At 38.1% G+C, this 19299-nt stretch overlaps 1 protein-coding gene across 1 annotated transcript in view; it reads left to right on the forward strand.

Moving 5' to 3' along the window:
• CDC73 (cell division cycle 73) overlaps positions 1-19299 on the forward strand; it is a 101301-nt gene that overhangs the window by 15791 nt on the left and 66211 nt on the right. The window contains exons 8-10 of the mRNA XM_062003856.1: positions 7038-7136; positions 8751-8829; positions 18333-18397. Of these exons, the coding sequence (XP_061859840.1) occupies positions 7038-7136; positions 8751-8829; positions 18333-18397 (243 nt within the window). The remainder of the gene's footprint in view (positions 1-7037; positions 7137-8750; positions 8830-18332; positions 18398-19299) is intronic.

The following is a 19299-nucleotide window of genomic DNA, read 5'->3' on the forward strand; positions in this document are numbered from 1 at the left end:
GTAAAACAACCTATTGAAGACCTAGAAGAATGTTCAAACTGAAATGGATTCCTTTCTTTCATATCCAGCTTTCCTGTCTTTCTTTCCTTCCTAAATAATCTTTTGATTTTTATAATCTCCTGTAGCAGGCTTCAGCAGTCTTTTCTGAAGCAAAAGCCTCCTCATTCATCTCTACTGTAAATGTGTTTGTGGCAGCTGAACTTTTCCTGTAGGAGAAAATTAAAGTAGTCTAAGCAAGAGTTTCAGCATTCACAGATGTATTTGGAGGATGGAACAACAGTGAAACACGCTTAATATATGTGAGTCCATACTGGTTATATACTGTTTGCTGTGCTTCTTGGATGGGGTAAAAAAGGTTGATGATGCCCAGTGTATTGTGTATCCATAAAAAAAGGACATTTACACAGGAGGGAATAGACTGATTGTATAGATTGTGACTGTGGGTTGTATGTATTGAATTCCAAAAGGTTGATTTTTATTTCCCCACCTCTCTACTGCTCCAGCTTCAGCTTCTCCTTGTGTGCATGGTGCCAGGTCCAGAGCTGAGTAAGGTGACTGGAGTTTATGGTTGACCTAGAAGGCTTAATGCTTTCCTGGCATGTAGCATTTCCCCTGGATGTAACTCACAATTGTGGAATCACAGAATGGTAGGTGTTGGAAGGGACCTTTAGAGATCATCTGGTCCAACACCCTGCAGAAGCAGGTCAACCTAGATCAGGTCACACAGGAACATGTCCAGGTGGATCTTGAAGACCTCCAAGGAAGAAGCCTCCCTGGGCAGCCTGTGCCAGGGCTCCCTCACCTCAACAGTGAAATAGTTTTTCCTTATGTTTAAATGACATTTCTATGTTGCAGCTTCTTCCCATCACCCCTTGTTCTGTCACTAGATACAACAGAAAAAAAGTGATGCCCCAACCTCCTGACATCTACCAACCATATCGATATTTGTAAATATTAATGAGATCCCTCCTCAGTCTCCTCAGTTCCTGCAGCCTTTCCTCATAAGGAAGACATTCCAGTCCCCTGATCATCTTGGTGGCCCTGCACTGGACTTCCTAGAAATTCCCTGTCTCTCTTGAGCTGGCAATCCCAAAGCTGGACACGGGACTCCAGATGAGGCCTCACCAGGGCAGAGTAGAGGAGGAGGAGAACCTCCCTCAGCCTTCTGCCCACACTCTTCTTAATGTATCCCAGAATGGCCACGAGGGCACATTGCTGGCTCATGGTTAGTTTATTGTCAACCAGCACTCCCAGGTCTCTCTCTTGGAGCTGCTTTCCAGCAGGTCAATCCCTAGCCTGTACTGGTACATGGGGTTGTTCCTCCCCAGATGCAGGGCTCTGCACTTGTCCTTGTTGAGCCTCATGAAGTTCTTCTCTGCCCAACTCTCAAGCCAATCAAGATCCCACTGAATTGCAGCACAGCCTCTGGTGAATCAGCCAGTCCTCTCAGTTTGGTGTCATCAGGGAACTTGCTGAGGGTCACTCTGTCCCCTCATCCAGGTTGTTGATCAAGATGTTGAACAAGACCAGCCCCAGTTTATCTAATATAGTATCTTGCTCTAAACTATTTCAGTGTTATTCCTTGTGTTTTCTGTTCTTGTACGTAATAGCAGGATTTTGTATTTTCCCCAAAGGAATCTCATCTTGGTGGTGGCCAATATTTTTAATGTTCTCACCTGGAAAATATTACAACTGCAAGTTAATATTTGCATACTTGGTGGGGTTTTTTTTTTTAAGTATTTGTGTCTTATTCATAGGATTGATCCTCTTAACAGTAACCTAGCATCTTTGAAGTAATGCTGTGACAAATTGCTTTGTTCTGGTAACTTTTGAGCATTCTTACTAGAGAAGTCACCTGTGAGGGGATTAACACTGCAGTTACCACAATTTCGGTAAACTTTTATTTGGCCTCGTAACCAGAAAATATTTAAATTATGTTATAGCAGGGCTAGTAGAAAGGTCAAGAGTAAAATTTAAAAGACAACTTTGTGTTTGGGCTCTAGGTGGCAGGATTGTCCTATGTTCCTGAAATCCACACTAGCGGTAGATTTTAACAGCAAAATTGAGAAGGTGAAGGTGTGCCAGGTTAACAGCAACTGGTGTCCTCATTAGTGCTTTCAACTGGAACAAGCGCGTGGTTTTAGAATGGCTTGGCACAAGTGAAACTACATGGTATAGCTTCAGTTCCCAAACTTGACTTTATCCTATATTAGCTTGCTTAGTAAAACTGGGAAGACTATTATATTGCTACTGTGCACTAGTGCAGATATTTTGAACACAGCACTTAAAGGAAAGATGGGCCAGATGGTAATTGTGTTTATACTGAGCAATAATGAATCTTGTTTTGTAAACAGATACCTCAGTCAGAAAAATCAGTAGAATCGAGTGTTAAGTTTCCTGAAAGAAAATTTAGGTTGGCTGTAAGGGAACTTCACTGTTCTTAAACACTACTTTTGTAAGTGTTGAAAAAAAATGTATTTCATATGTTGCATTTATAGGAGAAATAAACTCAGATTATCTATTAAAGGAATTTTATACTGTGCTGTATCTTCAGGATATTATAGCATTGCTTCTCTTTTATAGAACAGTTTGAAAGACCCTTTGTGCTCTTTCACATTAAATATTTCAGTTGTCTTTTATATAATACTCTTGCTATAAAAAGTTAGTGAAGACAACATGAAACAAGTGAGGGGTGGAACATTTTTACTGAAAACACAGTCCACAAATATACAGGGCTAATAACTATGTGTTCAGTACAGCAGATTATGGTAACATAAAGAAATGTTGCTTGATTCTCAGAGTAACTTTTTGTGAAAGAAAGTCTCTGGTTTTTAACTTTTTTCCCAGCAGTTAGTATCAAGTTCTGTTTTTTTCTGAATTTTTTTTTTTTTTATAGCTTCCCTAATCTGAGAGGTTAAAAAGATTTGTCACGTACTTTGCAATAAAATACTGGAATTTATATAGCTAACCAACTGAAGCAAACTTCTTAAATTATTATTGTCTCGAAAGCGCAACTAAGATGATGTTTTAAAAATGTGTGTGGTAGTATGGTGGTTGTATGACTTACTGTAGCATGGTATTTATAGGTCAAAAGTGTGGGGAGAGTAGTTTGAGAGGTACCAAGAGCTCTGCAAACATGCCTATTGGTGCAGCTGAGCATCTTGTGCATTTTGCATGTTATTCAAATGAAAGCAAATAAAAAAATGGTAGAGGCCTATGTATGCCATTCAAAAAGGAGGCTTTACTTTATCACAGCTGTAATTCAAGATCTTGTTTCTAGCTGTGGCCTTTTTCTGGAGGGTTCTTATGTGAGCAGAGGAAAGATACTGGGTTAGAAACGATGGAAATTTTTATGATCTGAATAAGCACAGTGCAGAGAATACCAATAATTCACATAGCTGTTCTAGCAATATATTTGCATGCTTGCCATTGCTCGTGGCTGCCCCTGCATATATCAATCTTGCATATATCCAACCTTTGATTCTGAGGGCAACCTAGTGCACAATATAAAATGCAGAGCTTTGTGACTGTCTTTAAATTAGAAGAGCAAGGAAGAGACATCATCTTCAATGTTGGTAAACAGTTTACAAGTTGAAGATACAGATTTTTACGTGTGGGAGAGTGATACCTTAAATGAAGGGCTATGATTTAAATATGTGCTTTAAATTTGAAGCTGTATTTTTATTACAAAAGGAGTGTTAGTGTTGTAATTTCTTTAAGTCTTCCCCATCAGAGCAGACTCATCTTACTTCTCCTGGTATTTCTCCTCAAACAGCCTGGTGTCAACACCAGCGATAGTAACTTGACTTTGTATATGTTAGTCACTGTGTTGGCAAGAGATAGAGCATCAGTGCCAGGAAATGTTGAGAATTTACTTACTGTTGCAGACTTTACTAAAGAACCTGTGTGACTCTCTTTCTGCAAGATGATTGACTATGTTTATCTGACCATAGCTGCTGTTACTGACTGTCTTTTGGTTACCATTGTTTTTCCTTCCAATTTACATCTAATACATGAGTCTGTTTTTTAGAGGCATGAGTGAGGATGGGCTGAAAAATATTTTACAATAGGGCTTTATTTAAGATAGTATCAAAAGCCTAATTTTATAGTTGCTGAAACGTTTTGCCTCTATCTTTTTTTTTTTTAGTTTGCTCAATATGAGGAATTATTATGAGATGTAGACATGGTTGGAATCAACTAAGACAGCTTTCAAAGGAGAAGCAGTGCTGTAGGCAGCTAACAATAAGAATTGTTGGAATTGTCCTTTTACTTAGTAAGGATTTGCTTCAACTTTAAAAAAAAAAGCACATTCAGGTTGTTTTTTTTTTAAGGCTTAATGCAGAGAAACAGGTATTTCCCTTTTTATTTCTCTCTTTCTCTGCTCTGTCCTCCATGTAAGAAGTTTTTGGTAATAAAAACATTGCATTGGTATTAAATTTAACTAAATGTAGGGCAGAAGCTGGGGGATATTCATGTTTTGAACTCTGAAGGGATGAACAATGAAAATGTAGCGGTCTTGCAGCTCTGCAGGGCTTTGCAAATCAGTTTGTACCTGCGATGGACTTCCTGCTCAATCATTTTTCTGTCACAGTAACGTAGTCCCATGTCCCTGACCAAGCCAGTGAACAGCAAGGTGATGATATTAGTTTGAGTGCTTGTTAAAACACTGCTGATTTTTTTTCCCTTCCAGATAGATATTAGTTGGCCTTGGGGAACCTGCATTTTCATGCTGTTGTAAAAGACATCAGCAAGAACACTTTGTAATTCCATGCTTATTAGTGACTTCTTTTCAGCAGATGGGAGAAAATCCAGTGTTGTTTTTTTTTTTTTTTTAACCTGAAAGAATTAAAAGTTTGGTTCAGGACATGCTGTTTCAGGCTATTAAAATCTGAGATGCTGCAATGCCTTTGAAAAATTCATTTGAAATTTAAGCTCACTTCAAGAGTAAGTTCACTGTGGATTTTATGAATGAAATATGGACACGAAGGCTGGTTGTAGCTTCCTTGTGACTGAAAGATGATTCAGCTTCTACATCAACACTTGTATAAAATTCCTCATCATCTTAATTAATTAACTCCTCTTGAATTTCAAAAGATTGAATAGTTTGTCCATTTCCAGAGGCAGAATGTGATTAAAGCACAGCAATATCAAGAGTCATTGTATACTGTCCAGTTCCCAGTTTGGGAGAAATCTCTAAATTCCCAGTAAAAATAGTAGTTTAGACCTACTTTATGAAGAACAGAGATAATTTTGAGCATCCTCATGTGATTGATATGTGCATGGCTCACAGCTCTTTGGAGGTGCTTTTTGTCCAGAGTTTTTGTGGCTGAAAAGAACTTCAAATACAGTTTTGTGTGAGTTCTTTCAGCCTTTGTGAAAAGAGCTGGGTTTTCTCAAGGAATGGCTTTGCTTTAATAAGTGGTTTCTGGTGGTCTTCCAGTTCCTGCCTATCTGGCTTGAAGCAGCTTGAATAACATGCTGACTGTGATCAAGTGAACAAACTCAGGGAAGCTTTGCATTACAGTGTTCTCTAAACGATTTCTACAAAATTCACACCAGAAATATTTGGTTTGTAATTCATGCACTTGTTTCGTGCATGCCAGTGGTGTTTAATGAACAGCACTTCAGTGTTAATATACAATACTCTGGCAGGATCTAAGCATTTTGTGAATACTTTATTTTGAGCCAGCAAAAAACCCATTTTCTTAAGTTGATAAAAGGTTTCTTTTACAGGTGAACCATTACTGAAAGTTAACAGTAATGACAGACGTCGTGTACACATATCCGTGTAGCTTAAAATGCCTATTGAGTAGTAATGTAATAAGCATATGCCTTTCAAAAGTTAAATTAGTGTTTACAATTTGGTTTAGAATAAAGCAGCCCTGCTAATGTGTTTTAAAAACCTTAATCGCTGTCATTTGTTCAGTTGTGCCTCCATGGCTTGGTTATCTGACAAAACACTGCATGAAGTTATTAGAATTCTCACGGATCACTCTTGAGTCAAGGGTTTATGAATGTGATCTCTGTACTGGTTCCCTCCAACTTAAAATGAAAGGCTCTGCTGCTTAAATTACTTGGTGCCAGGTGGAGTGAAGTGGTAATTTGGGATAAGTATTGAACAAGCTGCACCACAAAGTGACGGGGTTGTGCCTGTGAACCATAACAACCAGTTAAAGCATGTTCTGCTCTGCTCAAGAACCTTACTGGAAAGCACAGGAGGTGGCTGCTGCCTGCCTTGCCTCAGCCACTCCCTGCAGGATGAGGGAAAGCCTCTAAAGATTTTGTGAGGACTCTTCCCTAAGAGTAGCTGACCATGCTTAGGTGAAGGAAAGCTTTCTGTAGCACAGAGTTAAGCAGACAGAGAGGATCTGTGCGTGATTCAGGAGGTCATAAGTGAGCAGACAGGCCCTTATTGGTTGATATATACAGACGAGGGCCTCAGAGATGAGACTTGTCTTGGAAATCTTGAGTGAAAGGATATGCTGCAGTACAAAGAGGGGTTTATTTTAGGTTGGATATGAGGAAGAACTTTTTCCTTGAGAGAAGTTGTTAGACACTGGCACACAGGCTGCCCAGGGAGCTGGTGGAGTCTCCATCCCTGGAGATATTTAGAAGACACACAGATGAGGTGCTGAGGGACATGGGTTAGTGGCAGGCTTGGAAGTCTGAGAGCAGAGTGAGGTCTTTTCCAACCAAAATGGTTCTGTGATTATATGAAAGGGACTGTAAGGGCACAATGGGCAAGAGGGTAGAAGGAGATTATAAGTGCTTTGTGAAAAGGTTGGTTTACTCTGTGGTGTAATAAAGCCAGTTAGATTTAGCAAGCTTGACCTTTGAAGAATAGGAGATAGCAATGATGCCTTAAAACTTTGTTTATGTTCAGATCCTGTCACAGAAGAATCATCAGAAAACATATATTAAGAAAACTGGTGCACATGTTTTGCTTTTCTATTAACCAAATGGTGTCCTCTACCTGTGCTGTTATTTAGATGAAATAGAGTCATCAAGGTTCATGGTGTATCTGATATATTTTTCAGAATTTTGCCAAGAACATTTTTGCAATCCTTCAATCAGTAAAAGCCAGAGAAGAAGGCCGAGCACCTGAGCAGAGACCTGCACCAAACACAGCACCAACGGTAAGAGCAGCACTTAGGATGAATATGAAGGCTTTGGTGCCAAAAGTGAGAGTGTCTTGTCATTGTTAAATATGAAGTTTGTTTTGGTGTAGTTTCAATGAATGCACAACTTCCAGGCATAATGTCATCGATAAAATAGTCGAGGTAAGACGATACTGTGGGGGGATCTTATTAATATATCTCATTAATATTTATGAGTATATAAATGGTGGGTGTCGGGAGGTTGGGACATCATTTTTTTTCTGTTGTATTTAGCAACAGGACAATGGGTAATAGAAAGAAGCTGGAACACAGAAAGTTCTACCTAAACATTAGGAAGAACTATTTTACTGTTGAGGTGACAGTGAAAGACCTCTCAGGAGGTCTTCAAAACCCACCTGGACGTGTGGACAGGATGGGACATGTTCCTGTGTGACCTGAACTAGGTGGACCTGTTTTGACAGGGGTTTGGACTAGATGATCTCTAAAGGTCCCTTCCAACCCCTACCATTCTGTGATTCTATTATATTCTTTGAGTTAAATTACATTTATTGGTATTTAAAGAGTGGAATATATTGTTTTAATTTGTTCAGTATTTTCGTGTTACTTAAACTACTAGTGCCAGCTTCTGCATCCATCAAACACTAGTGAAAAAAATGTATTAGTTGAGACTGCTGCCATTTCAAACAATGTTTTGCTGTTTTTCTAACAGATAGGGTAGCAAATGTTTAAGAATCTGGAACATGACTCATGAGTGGGAACAGCTTGAACCAGCTTACTTTTGCTTGTAATAAATCAGGACAGACTTAGAGCTTTATTGTTTAAGTCTGTCTAGGTATTAGGTAGGATTTGTTTTGTATTGTGTTTACTATTGAGTTCTATTAAACATAATATATTCTTGAACTTGGTGGCAGTCTGCTATAAAAGCTATTTAATCATACTTGGATTTGGTTTTGCTGCTGCTGCTGCATTTAACGAAGAACTAGATTTAAATAGAAAGATGAATTCCAACGTTTAAATATTTACTTTGTGTTGAATTTTGTAAATTGTGCATGGGACTATTCAAATGGCCCGTTCAGAACAGTTGTGAATACATAACTAAGCTACCCACAAAAAAGACTGAATCGGTATTTAGTGTGCCTCCAGAGTGGGGCTTTTTCAAACTTTTTTCCCAGAATGCCTTTTTTTTTGGCCTCCAAATCTGTTTTTATCCTGTAGGTTTAGCAGCACTTTGGCTTAATCAGACTGGTAAGGAACATTTTGTGTGTGTCTCTGAAGGCTTAATCAGGAATTGTCGATTGACAGGTTTTTTTCCCCCTGCTAATTTTTGAGATATTACAAACATTCAATGATTTCATAAAACTTAGAGATTTTAGCTAAAGTTTTTTGTTACTGCTACTTTACCCTTGCCTCAAGTTATTGTCATTGCTCTCAGTATGTACTTCTGAACTCTGTCTCTAAGACTGTAACTGGATGTTGAAGGGAAACATGTCAGAAGTTTTCAAATGCGTTGAAACTCTTACAGAAGTAAACTTATTTTATACTCTTGAGCAGTTCCATGTAGTACTTTATGAAGTTCAAAAATGTTCAAATACCTTTTAGTGTATTTTACAAATCTATCTTAACCCGTTTTAGGATCCCACTTTACGAAATAAGCAACCTATTCCAGCTGCCTACAACAGATACGATCAGGAAAGATTCAAAGGAAAAGAGGGTAAGTTGATTGTAATGCTGCTTTTAGAAGGAAGAGGAGAAGAAGGAAGTCAATCTGACATGTGCTGAAGTTTTGGGATTTTCTATATCCTTACTTTTCAAAGCTAAGAAAAGTAAAACAAAAAAAGCTATAACTATGCCTAAACACAGCTTTTCAAAGTAATACAAGTCAAAAACTAGTATTTATTAGAAATTATTACCACCTGTTAGGAAGCAAACTGAAAGCTTAAAACCAGAACTTCTCGGTGAAAAAGTAATTACTTGTTTGGGGAAGGTCCTATGCAATTAATAAAAAAAGCAGAAACTGCAAATATAACTGTCAGGCAGATAAAATGAATAGATTGCTTGTCCTCAAACCATCATAATTACTTTACAAGTTGCTTCCAGTAATTACAAATAAATATTACTGGCTTGTTATACTTCTTTAAATTAACAAACAAACCAGTAATGGCAGTGCAGAATACTAGCTAGCTCTGGAGAGAAGATGAAGTCATCTACAGTATTTAAGAATTATCAGTTACATTAAAACAGGGTGGAAAGTTGAACTTGAGTGGTGATTTGCCTTTCTAATTCAGTTCTTCTTCTGTCCTCCTTGCTTCTTTGTGATATACTGTTTTAGTAAAAGTTCTAGTTATTTCATGTTTGTGTCTTGACTGTGTTTGTATTTTAAAAATCTTGTGTTTGTTGTGGCTGAATGTTTTTATGTTTCTTGTAGAGGGCAAGGCAAATGTTACACTTTTGAGTTGCCTCTTCCTTCTAGTTCTCAAACAACTGAATTCTCTTCTTTAATGAAACTTGTAAGGGCTTTCTTGCTGCAGGAACTTACATGCTGCTAAATGCCATTTTAAACTGTAGATGAGCAATTCAGCTTGCCTCTTTAGAGTACTTGGCATTGTCCATGTTAGCACCCTTTTTTATTCAGGGGAAACTGAATAACATTCATGTGCTATGTATGTGAATACTCAGATTTTGTGGAAGTGCTGTACTGTAGCTGATGGCAGTTTTATTTTGAAATGACATGATCGTTTTTCCTATATAAACAAAAAAGCAACAGTGTGTTACAGTACTACTTGGATATTCAATTCTGATGGTAGCTGGAAAAAGAAAAATATAAAATAAAACACCAGGGAGAATTTCCTGCCATAAGAAATTTATGAAGGTCATGTTTTCCATTCACCTCATACTGGATAATGTACGAGAATTTCAGAATCTGACGGTAGCCATCCCTGAAGTTATGTTTTAAAAGTTTTGTAAATATGCACTTTCATGTAGACACATCTTTTATGTTTATGGGGCTTTTTTTGTGTGTGTGTGAAACTTTATATAGAAAATTTGATTGTATACTCTATATCCTCATGGAGTCCATTCCCTGTTGGACTCAATATACTTTTATTTTAGTGCAGTGGTTTTTATTTACTACTGTTCATTGAGAATTGCATGGGGGAGTGGGAGTAAACAAGTCAAGGCAGAATATTTACTGGCTTTTTCTTCATTGAAAAATAATTGACAGACAGCATCCATGAAGAATTAATTGTTACATCAAGAACCAATGGAATTTGGGAAAGGAAGGAAAAAACCCAACCAAACCAATCCTTCCATGAATATTTTTACTTGCCCTTTTTCATTTGCTTCTGATGATAATGGTCTAAAAATTCAAGACTTTGATATTTGCCAAGTACTTTTCCTTTTACTAACATTTCCTAATAAGAGTTAAAAATAGTAAATATCTGTACTGGACAGCATGAAATAAAAGATGGAGAAAGAAATTTGTGGACAAATGCAAGAGTTCAAATGTACCAATGTCTAAAATTCACTGTGGACTCTTCTAGAACAAGAAATTTAGCCTGATCTTCTAGAGACAAATTACATAGTTGTAGTGAACCTCCCATGTAGACATCTGCACTAAACAGGTGCATGTATTTTGTGCTTTTACCACATGTGTGGTTCCAGAGGGAGCAGAAAATAACAGGTTTCTCATGGCAGGAAAAAGAACCAGAAGAGTTTGTTGAACAGCTCACTAGCGTGGATTTAGTGTAGAAATTTCTGAGCAGTAATCAAAGAAGATAAAAAGTGATCGCTAGGAGAGGAGAAAAAAAAAAGTTTCTGCATGTAGTTAATAAAGGTGAAAAGTCTGCTTGTATGTTAAGTGATTCTGAGATAGTGATCCTGGGGTTTCTGTCAATGCCAAAATGGACTAGACTGCAGTTCTTGTTCCAGTGGAAAGGTTTTGTGATGACGTGGTTGTGAAATGCCTGAAATTGTCATTATCTCTCTGCTTCTTTGAAGGCACGTTAGTGTGTCTTAACTTTCCAGTTTCTTATATTTGGTTTAGTAACATGTGGAGTTTATTTTGTACTTTGGTTTTCTGGGTGTACTTAAAGAAATACGTGATTTAAGAACAACACAGGTATAATAACAAGTTAGATAAGTGTGGACTAGTATTGGGAGTACAAATTAGATGTTGAAATGAATGTATTCAAATACATGGTTGACTTACAAAAGATAGAAATATAGCATTTATGGAAGTTATATAGAATTAATAATTAACAGGTAGATTTCTTAGGAGAGGACCAAGAGATATTTGAGGTACTTTCTTTGTCTACAAATCATGTTTAGAAAATAGCAGATAGTTGCTTCCAGGGTATTCTGTTATAAAACTGTGCTTAAATATTTTAGTGGGACTGAAACTCACAGTTCAGTAAGTTTTTAAAAACCATAATTAGGCATTAAGGCTTTCCTATGCCATTCAACACTGGTAATGTGATTTGCTTGGAACTGAACTATGTGCATCACTTGCAACTGTATCACAAGTGAACTTACTCCTTAAAGGACTTTTAGTTTAATTGCTCCCAAAATTAAGTTATGGCCCCCAAACTGGGGAGCCAGAAGTGAGATTGCAAGCAGAAATAGTCATCAATGAAATAAGGCATTTTTTGATCCTTAAAGACTACTTTTTTATAGTTAGGCTAGTAAAAATTTGGAATTGCATGTGTTTATGGAAACCTTGCAGTATTGGGGATTTTGGGAAAGCCTGAAGGAAGAGATGGATGATTATGTAAGTTCTAGGTATAACAACTTGCAGGTTTTATACCATGATAACCACATTTCATAGTAATGATGGATAATGCCTGAGGTTAAGTTGAACCCTGTAGATTTGTGTTGCCCTTCAGGGTTTCCAGGTCCTACAATATATGACTATTGGCTTGAGATTGTGAAAGAAAGGATTGTATGATGTGTGTAACAATGTGTGTAGTAGTGATTTTGGCAAAGGACTGATCAAAGTCAAGAGAGGCAACAACTCTAAACTATTGTCTGTTTGTCACGCCTCTGTGCTCTTTCCTTAGAGGTACAGAAACTATAGGAAGGATTCACAGTAGTCCTCTCCTGGTTGCAGCTTACTGTCTATCTGCAGTTTGACACAATGCTATGGTATTCTCGAAGATTTAAAGCTTAGGCAGCCAGGAGGTAAACTGTTTGTTGTGGTTTTGTTTTTTTTTTTCCTTGAGTATTTGTGTGGTTCAATACAGATTTTTTCCCATTAACATTCTTGTTTTTAACATAAACAATTCAAAGCTCATAGAGCTAAGATCTAGGAATTTTAACATGAGATGCGTTAAGTAAACTGCTGAGTTGCAGCCAAATTTCTCTGTTGCATGTGATGGATCACTGTTTCTGATGTGATGTATCAGAATGCCTCTCTGGTTGGCTTCCTTGAAATTTTCATGCCAGATGGGACAGGCTTTGCTTCTAGAAGGATTTAGATTGCTGTACTAGTAAATGTATGGGGATTGGTGATTGTAATGTAATTCTTAAAGAGCAAATAGTGTTACACCTGCAGTTAATGGAACTGTTGATACAACCCTGAGTCAGTAGTTGGTAGCTTTCTCTCAAACGAGTGTCTTGTTACTGCAGCTTTGATTAGGGTGGAAAGGAGAGATATTTCTTTTGACATACTTGAAGTTCTGTGATAAATGCCATGGGAAATGCATTAGAATGTCGCTTGCAGTAGGACTTGTACATCTTGGGTACTTCCACAGTGGAAGAACATGTTACTTGGCAGTGCACTCATTATGCTGAACTGTTCAAATGGTTCTGAGGTGAGGAGGTGAACTCCCTGCAGTTGCTTTCTTTGACTGCTGTTTCCTTCCTGATGGTTCTGTTTCTTTCATACTGGCAATCAGTGATGGTATCTTCTCTTCAACAACATGGAGCTCCGTTCTATGCTAAACTTTCTCTACTTTTCCTTTTGTAATTTTGTCCTTGCAGTAGCTTTAAATCCTTGTCAGGATTTAAAGATCCTGTGCCCAAATATAATTTGATTCTTAGGAAGAGAATATGAAGCAGAGAATATGTGCAGGAGATTCACTTATTGATTGAGGTCTATCTATTTTCTGGTTTGGTGGATGGGTAGTTTGATAACTTTCAGTTCAGTATATAAACTTCAGTGCTGGAGAAAACAGATTCATGCTTTAATTTTTTTCATTAGTACTGCAAGAAAGTTTTAAGAACTTGGTGTTAATTACTTCTCAGATTATTACTGAGCTGTTATATGTGAACTGTGCAGGGAATTTTGTAAACTAATTAGTGTAGCTTGGAAATTTAGGCGTGAAGCTTACAACTTACACTTGTTAGGGTGTAGTACTGAAAGGAGTGTTCAGTAAACTTATGTAGAATGAAATTCAGTGTCAGTTGATTTAATTACCATGGGTGTGAAGTGGCATAGTGAATCATTTCCAGGCAGTCTGCAGAGCTGTTGCTATCTGAGGTCTGAAGAGTATACAGCTGAAAAAAGAAGTGGTTATTCAAGCTTACACATTCACAATTCAAACAAAGTCTTTAACTTGAGCTCTTCAGTGTTTCAGAGACATGCTCCTTTGTTCTGTTTCTGTTTGCCTGGATTTCCTTCCAGAAGTTCAGGTTGATTTGAGTCTTTTAAAAGCTATTGTTCTTTTGATACTGTATCAGTGCTCAAGTTTGCACCCGGATTGGATGGCTAGAGCTGCAGCAAGTGCAGAATCAAAATGCAGAGTGACCTAGATGGATGTAGAACAGTGGGCTTTAAGCAAACTGGAGGCACTTAGAACATTAATACTTGTGTGCAGGGAAATGGAACATAGGCCCAAGGGAGATAGTGGAGTCACTGTCCCTGGAAGTGTTTAAGAGATGGTTGGATGTTGCACTTAGGGAAATGGTCTAGTGGTTGATAGGGCTGGGACAAAGGCTGGACTCCATGATTTTAAAGGTCTTTTCCAGCCAAAACGATTCTGTGGTAATCAGTCCAATATGCTGATGCATTAGGGTGCATATTTTCATTTCCAGATTTAATTCTTTAAATGAGAGAAGGCACTCAGATTTATGCATGGTTATGCTAGAAAGGTAACTAGTGATGAACAATACTGGAAAAGTGTAAGATTCTTTTGACAGTCTTTGAGTCATTGAACTGGGAAATTGTTATCTTAATGCATGCAATGACTGGAGAAGAAAATATAGTCTTAATGTGAAGTGATGATAAGTTTATGTTTTTGATTTGAAGCATTAGGGTTGATTATTTAGAACTAGTTGTTATGTTTAGTCTCTCAGGATGTAGTTATTAACGCATTTGTTGGTGTTGTTAACAGTGCTTATATGTTTATAAAACTGATGATCTTTGGCAAACAGAGCAAGTTGCAATACAGTTAATCACAATACATTAATGTTGGGCTTTGCATGTATTCTTTACTCCTTATGGTTAGACCTACATTTAAGGTGTTTAATATGGACTACTTTTTGCCTAATGGAAATGTGTATGACAGTTTTGAAAAACCACAAGACTCTTTAAGGGTTTTTTTTAACAGTTGTGCATCTAATTCAAAGTTTAAAAATAAGGGTCCAAAGCCTTACCCTCATGGACTTTTTTCATCTTAAATACCTTTTTCTTAATAGATGGCTTATTTTAACTGCTTCCTCTGTTACCATCAGTGAAACTGGGGTTTTGAAATGTGAGTTAAAAACTAATTCTTGGCCAGGCATTAATATTTCATGTCTGTGCTGGTACATGATTCAGCAGCACAGGTTTGAGCTGGTTTGGGAAAGAGGGGAGAAACACACTGCTTTTGTGTTCTTAGTCAGAGGATGTGGTACAGCATTTATGCTGATGTATGCTGGGGATATGTCCCCCAGTGCTCCAGGTTGCTTGGTGTTCTGCTCCTCTTTACCATGACCTGTGGTTCCTCTTGAATCCCAGGTCTGCTGTTGAGCAGCTGCATCAGGGTCAGCCACTGCCCTCAAAGAATGCTCTGGAAGAAGTGCCTTTCCACTTTCCAGCCTGGTCCCTGAATGTCTTATACAACCAGCTGCATTAACCTGGCTAACACCCTCAGCAATGTTTGAAGTGGGAATGCAGCCATGACTGTGGAGTCCCTGATTTGGAGGCTTTTGTTTTCTGTTTTGCACAGGCTGTATACAGTGACTGGAGCAGAAGGTACTACTGTTTGTGGCCAAATGTACAAGCTTCTGAGACCTTAAAAAGAGGCACAAAAGTGCGAGTAGCAGGATGATCACTTGTAGCAGTGCTCTTTCCTGTGACTGATTGGTAGTGTCACATGGTCAGTGAGAGAGGATTGAGTCAAAAAAAGCTATATTCTGAAAAAGTGTATCTGTGCTGTTACTAGTTAAAGGAGGGCTGCTCTGGTTATCTGAAGCTGGTAATGCTGTAACTCTCATTCACCAGTTGCTTGAGAGTTTGAGGCAGGAATTTAAGAGCTGGTGGGTAGTTTGGGAGGTGGCTTCCATTCAGCCTACCTGCAGGTAGCAGGCCCTGGGATCTACAGTAGATCTTAAAGTGACTGCAGTAATTATTTGCAGGAATGTTAAGTACAATGCCATTATGTACAAGTTATCAGAATTGTTTTATTTACTACCTGAGTAGCTCTTAAATACATTAACAGCTGTTAAACATTCATCAGGTAAGAGTGACCACTCTCATGCTTGAAACCACAGGTGGCTCTTTAGGATCCCAGTTGTTTGCTCCTCCTGCTAGGAGGAAGGGTTGGCACAAAGCTGGGAGCAAGAAAGCCAGAGCTCTGGTTAGTGGCTCCTGTGGCTCATTAAGTGAACTAGGACAGATTTTATCTGAGATTTGAGGAGATTTTTTCGGAAAATGAAACTGTTGGCTTTTGAGCAGAGACTTGTTCCCTGCCAGGTGCCTCTCTCCCCTTTGATTTACTTTCTGTGCTGCTGGCTCCAATAGTCTTTATTCCTTTTGCAATGCTGATGGGGACCTGAGTTTGGGTTTTTTAATAAATTGAGAAGGAGTGCAAAGTTTTATTAGAAGAAAAAAGTAGAAAAAGAATCTAATGGAAAGAGATAGCTCTACATGTTTGTTCCCTGTTTCAGTTATTAAAGAAGCAGCATTTGTGCTGAGAGGAAAGAAACCCTTGTAGGCCAGGCACAACAAGGGATGCTGCTTTGCTGGTCTTGTGAAGGAGTGTCTGTGTTATGTGAAGTTTCAGAAGAACATCTGCTTGAAATAGTTGGAAATTCTCCATGTCACAGGGAAGAGAAACCCATAATAGATTAGTCTGGAAAGTGGAAGTGTTCCTTTATTGGTGACCTTCTGAAATTCAGAAACAACTGTCAGCCTATATTGTATACCTTCTGATTTATGTCACTCCAGGTCAGCAAAAGTATCTCTTCAACTTAGGGGAGCTCTACCAAGTATTCTGCAAGGCTTCAGGCACCATCTGCAATATTAATATGTTCTTTGCCCAGAAACAGTGGCCTATATAGTCACAGAGAAAACTGTCACCCATGGAAGTGTTGGTTGGATGCAATCTTGCTATCTTTAGCTCCAGTTCGGCTGTATGAGCCCTGAGGCTCATAATTCTTTTTTTAGAAGGGAAAACTGCATTCATGTCTGTCTCTAGCTGCATTTTGCTTTCTCAGCATCAACTGTGTAGTTCAGAAGTGTTAGATCCAGCAGAAGGAGAGGAGTGGCCTTAATGGCAGTATGAAGAAAGGTGTAGCTGAAGAGGTGACTTTTTGTAAAGATGGTCACTAACACAAGGCCTCTCCACTTGGGTAGTTGGTGGTAGGTCTGGTAGCGTTATCAAGGAGGCGAAGGGGGGAAAGCTAAAACCCAAAGCATGGTTCAGAAAGTAGATACCCATCTCTGTGGTGAGAGGATTATGATCAGTTTTCAACTCGTGGGTGTCTTTTTCCAGGCACTGCAGAATTATTAAATCTGGGAACTTTTCTGCCTCATTTCCTGTAAGTGTCTGATAATCTTCCTCATCTAAGGAAGAAAGGATGAGCGACCATAGATGCTTCCCAGAGCATCTGCATTGTTTTCAAGGTTGTCTGAGTTTCAATTTAAGTTAATTTACTCATGATAACAGCAAGAAACTCTAACAGTCTTGAAAATCTAATATTTTTCTTGGACTTCTTGTAGGTTCAGGTGTGAGTATTACTTTGATTCTGTGTTATTTTTAGTCTCTTATGTTTTCCTGCTGCTGCAGTCTATGAAGGTGGTGTAATAAATAGCAAAAAAACTTCCAATTCTGAATAGCTGCTTCTGCATAGTAGCAGTTGCCTTTACCCAAGTCTAGTTGAAATAGTTGCTTAGGTTTAGATAAATGCTTGCTTATCATGGTTTGATTGGTGATTATCATGCCACTTTACGTCTGAATTAATTGGGTGTTTGGATTATGGCTTCAGCTCACAGGCATATGAGGCTAGGGAATTTATGAAATAAGAAAGGTTTTCTTCCAAGTCTTGGTGGTAGTATTCGGGCAATAATCAGGAGCTGACTTTGAACTTAGAATGCTGAGAATAGAAAGACAAAAGAGGAGCATTCGAAAGCAAAAAGGCTAGTGGCTGCAGGCTTAGTCACTGGGCATTTGCAGGATCCTGGCACTCAGCAAAAATTCAATCTGATCAAAACTACTAAAAAAGAAAAACCCACCCCAAAACAACCCTTTTAATCTACTTTTACTCTCATAGCGTGGATTTATGTAGATTCTATCCTCTGTGTCATACGACAATGACATTGTTCTTCTGCACTCCAGAGCTGAGTGGTTTTACAGTCAGCATGTAACCTCGCTTCTTAGAAGTATATTTTTCCATTAACACAACTATAATTGAATATGTGGCATTATAATGCATTCTGGCAACATGAGGTACTTCCCCATTTCATAGGGAAGAGAATTTTGGAAACTGCATGTAAGGAATTCTCACAGAGATTTAAATGTATATTCTTTCTCTGGAGTGGTTTAAATGTTTCCATGCAGCAGGAAAAGTTATCTCTGGTTACAGAACGCAGAAATACCAAATGAACCTGTATCTAAAGAAAATACAGGTTTTCTAATTACTAACCAGGTTTTGCATTGTGAACAGAACCTAAACTACAACCAATTGCAAGATGCATTCTTTGAAAAAGCAATTTCAAAGATACTTCCATTAATGTGCATTTAGATGTGACATCCCTATGTTCATAATGATTTATAAGGGTTTGTTTTTCCTTTACAGAAACGGAAGGCTTTAAAATTGATACCATGGGCACCTATCATGGAATGACTCTGAAGTCTGTAACGGTAAGCTGAAAGTCTATAGATACCTCTCTGTATGAGTGTCTGTATCTCATCAGTCTGGCCTAAGATATGGAAGGTCACTTAACTGGACTAACAGAATTGGTGATAGTTCTTCTTTGTGAAATGATAAAATGTGTTTTGATTTGGTCTGCATGTTTTGGAGATCTTTGCTCAAGGAGTTTCTCTGCAGTTAAATGGTGTGCTGGGGAAGCTTTGCTGGCAGATGTTTCTTGTGGATGTGCAGCCTTTTTGTGCTTGAGGATAGCCAGATTTTTGCTAGCCTTATGTATTTCTCTGTGAAGGGCATCTTTCATAATCAAAAGTGGTAAAACTATATTAAAAAACCTGAAGCAGTAAAACTAGAGTTTGGATTATCGCTGGGTTTCATACTCTGCATTTAATAACAATAAAATTGTTTAGTGGTGGAAGAATTTGACTTCTGCATTACTGTCGAAGCTTTCTAGCCTAGTGAGATAGACTTCTTTTGCACAACTTTACAGTACTGTCTGTGGGAATTGCTACATACACAAGATGAGAAAGAGAGACCCTCCAACAGATTTCCTTTCTTTTATTTGGCCGATATTTGTCTGCTTTTGTGGAAGTGGGTTGAATGCTCTCAATCAAATGCTGTTTTGATCAGCTCATAAGTAGGACAGATGCTACAAAACTTAACGTAGAGCCCTCATTAAGGTTTTTGCCATCTGCATACCTATATAAATCTGATGAATAGACAGCACTAAACATTCTCCTAAATTCATGCACTACTAGTTTGCACTCCTAATTTCAACATGAAATAGTGTCTTGAATGTGAATTTCTTTAAAAAAAATCAGAGATTTTTCTTGTTGGATACAAGTTCTTGCTCAAGTCTTTCATTACCATCCTTCTCTAGACTTTAAATACTAAA

The sequence above is a fragment of the Colius striatus genome, chromosome 10 (genome assembly GCF_028858725.1).
Source record: "Colius striatus isolate bColStr4 chromosome 10, bColStr4.1.hap1, whole genome shotgun sequence".
NCBI classification, from domain to species: Eukaryota; Metazoa; Chordata; class Aves; order Coliiformes; family Coliidae; genus Colius; species Colius striatus.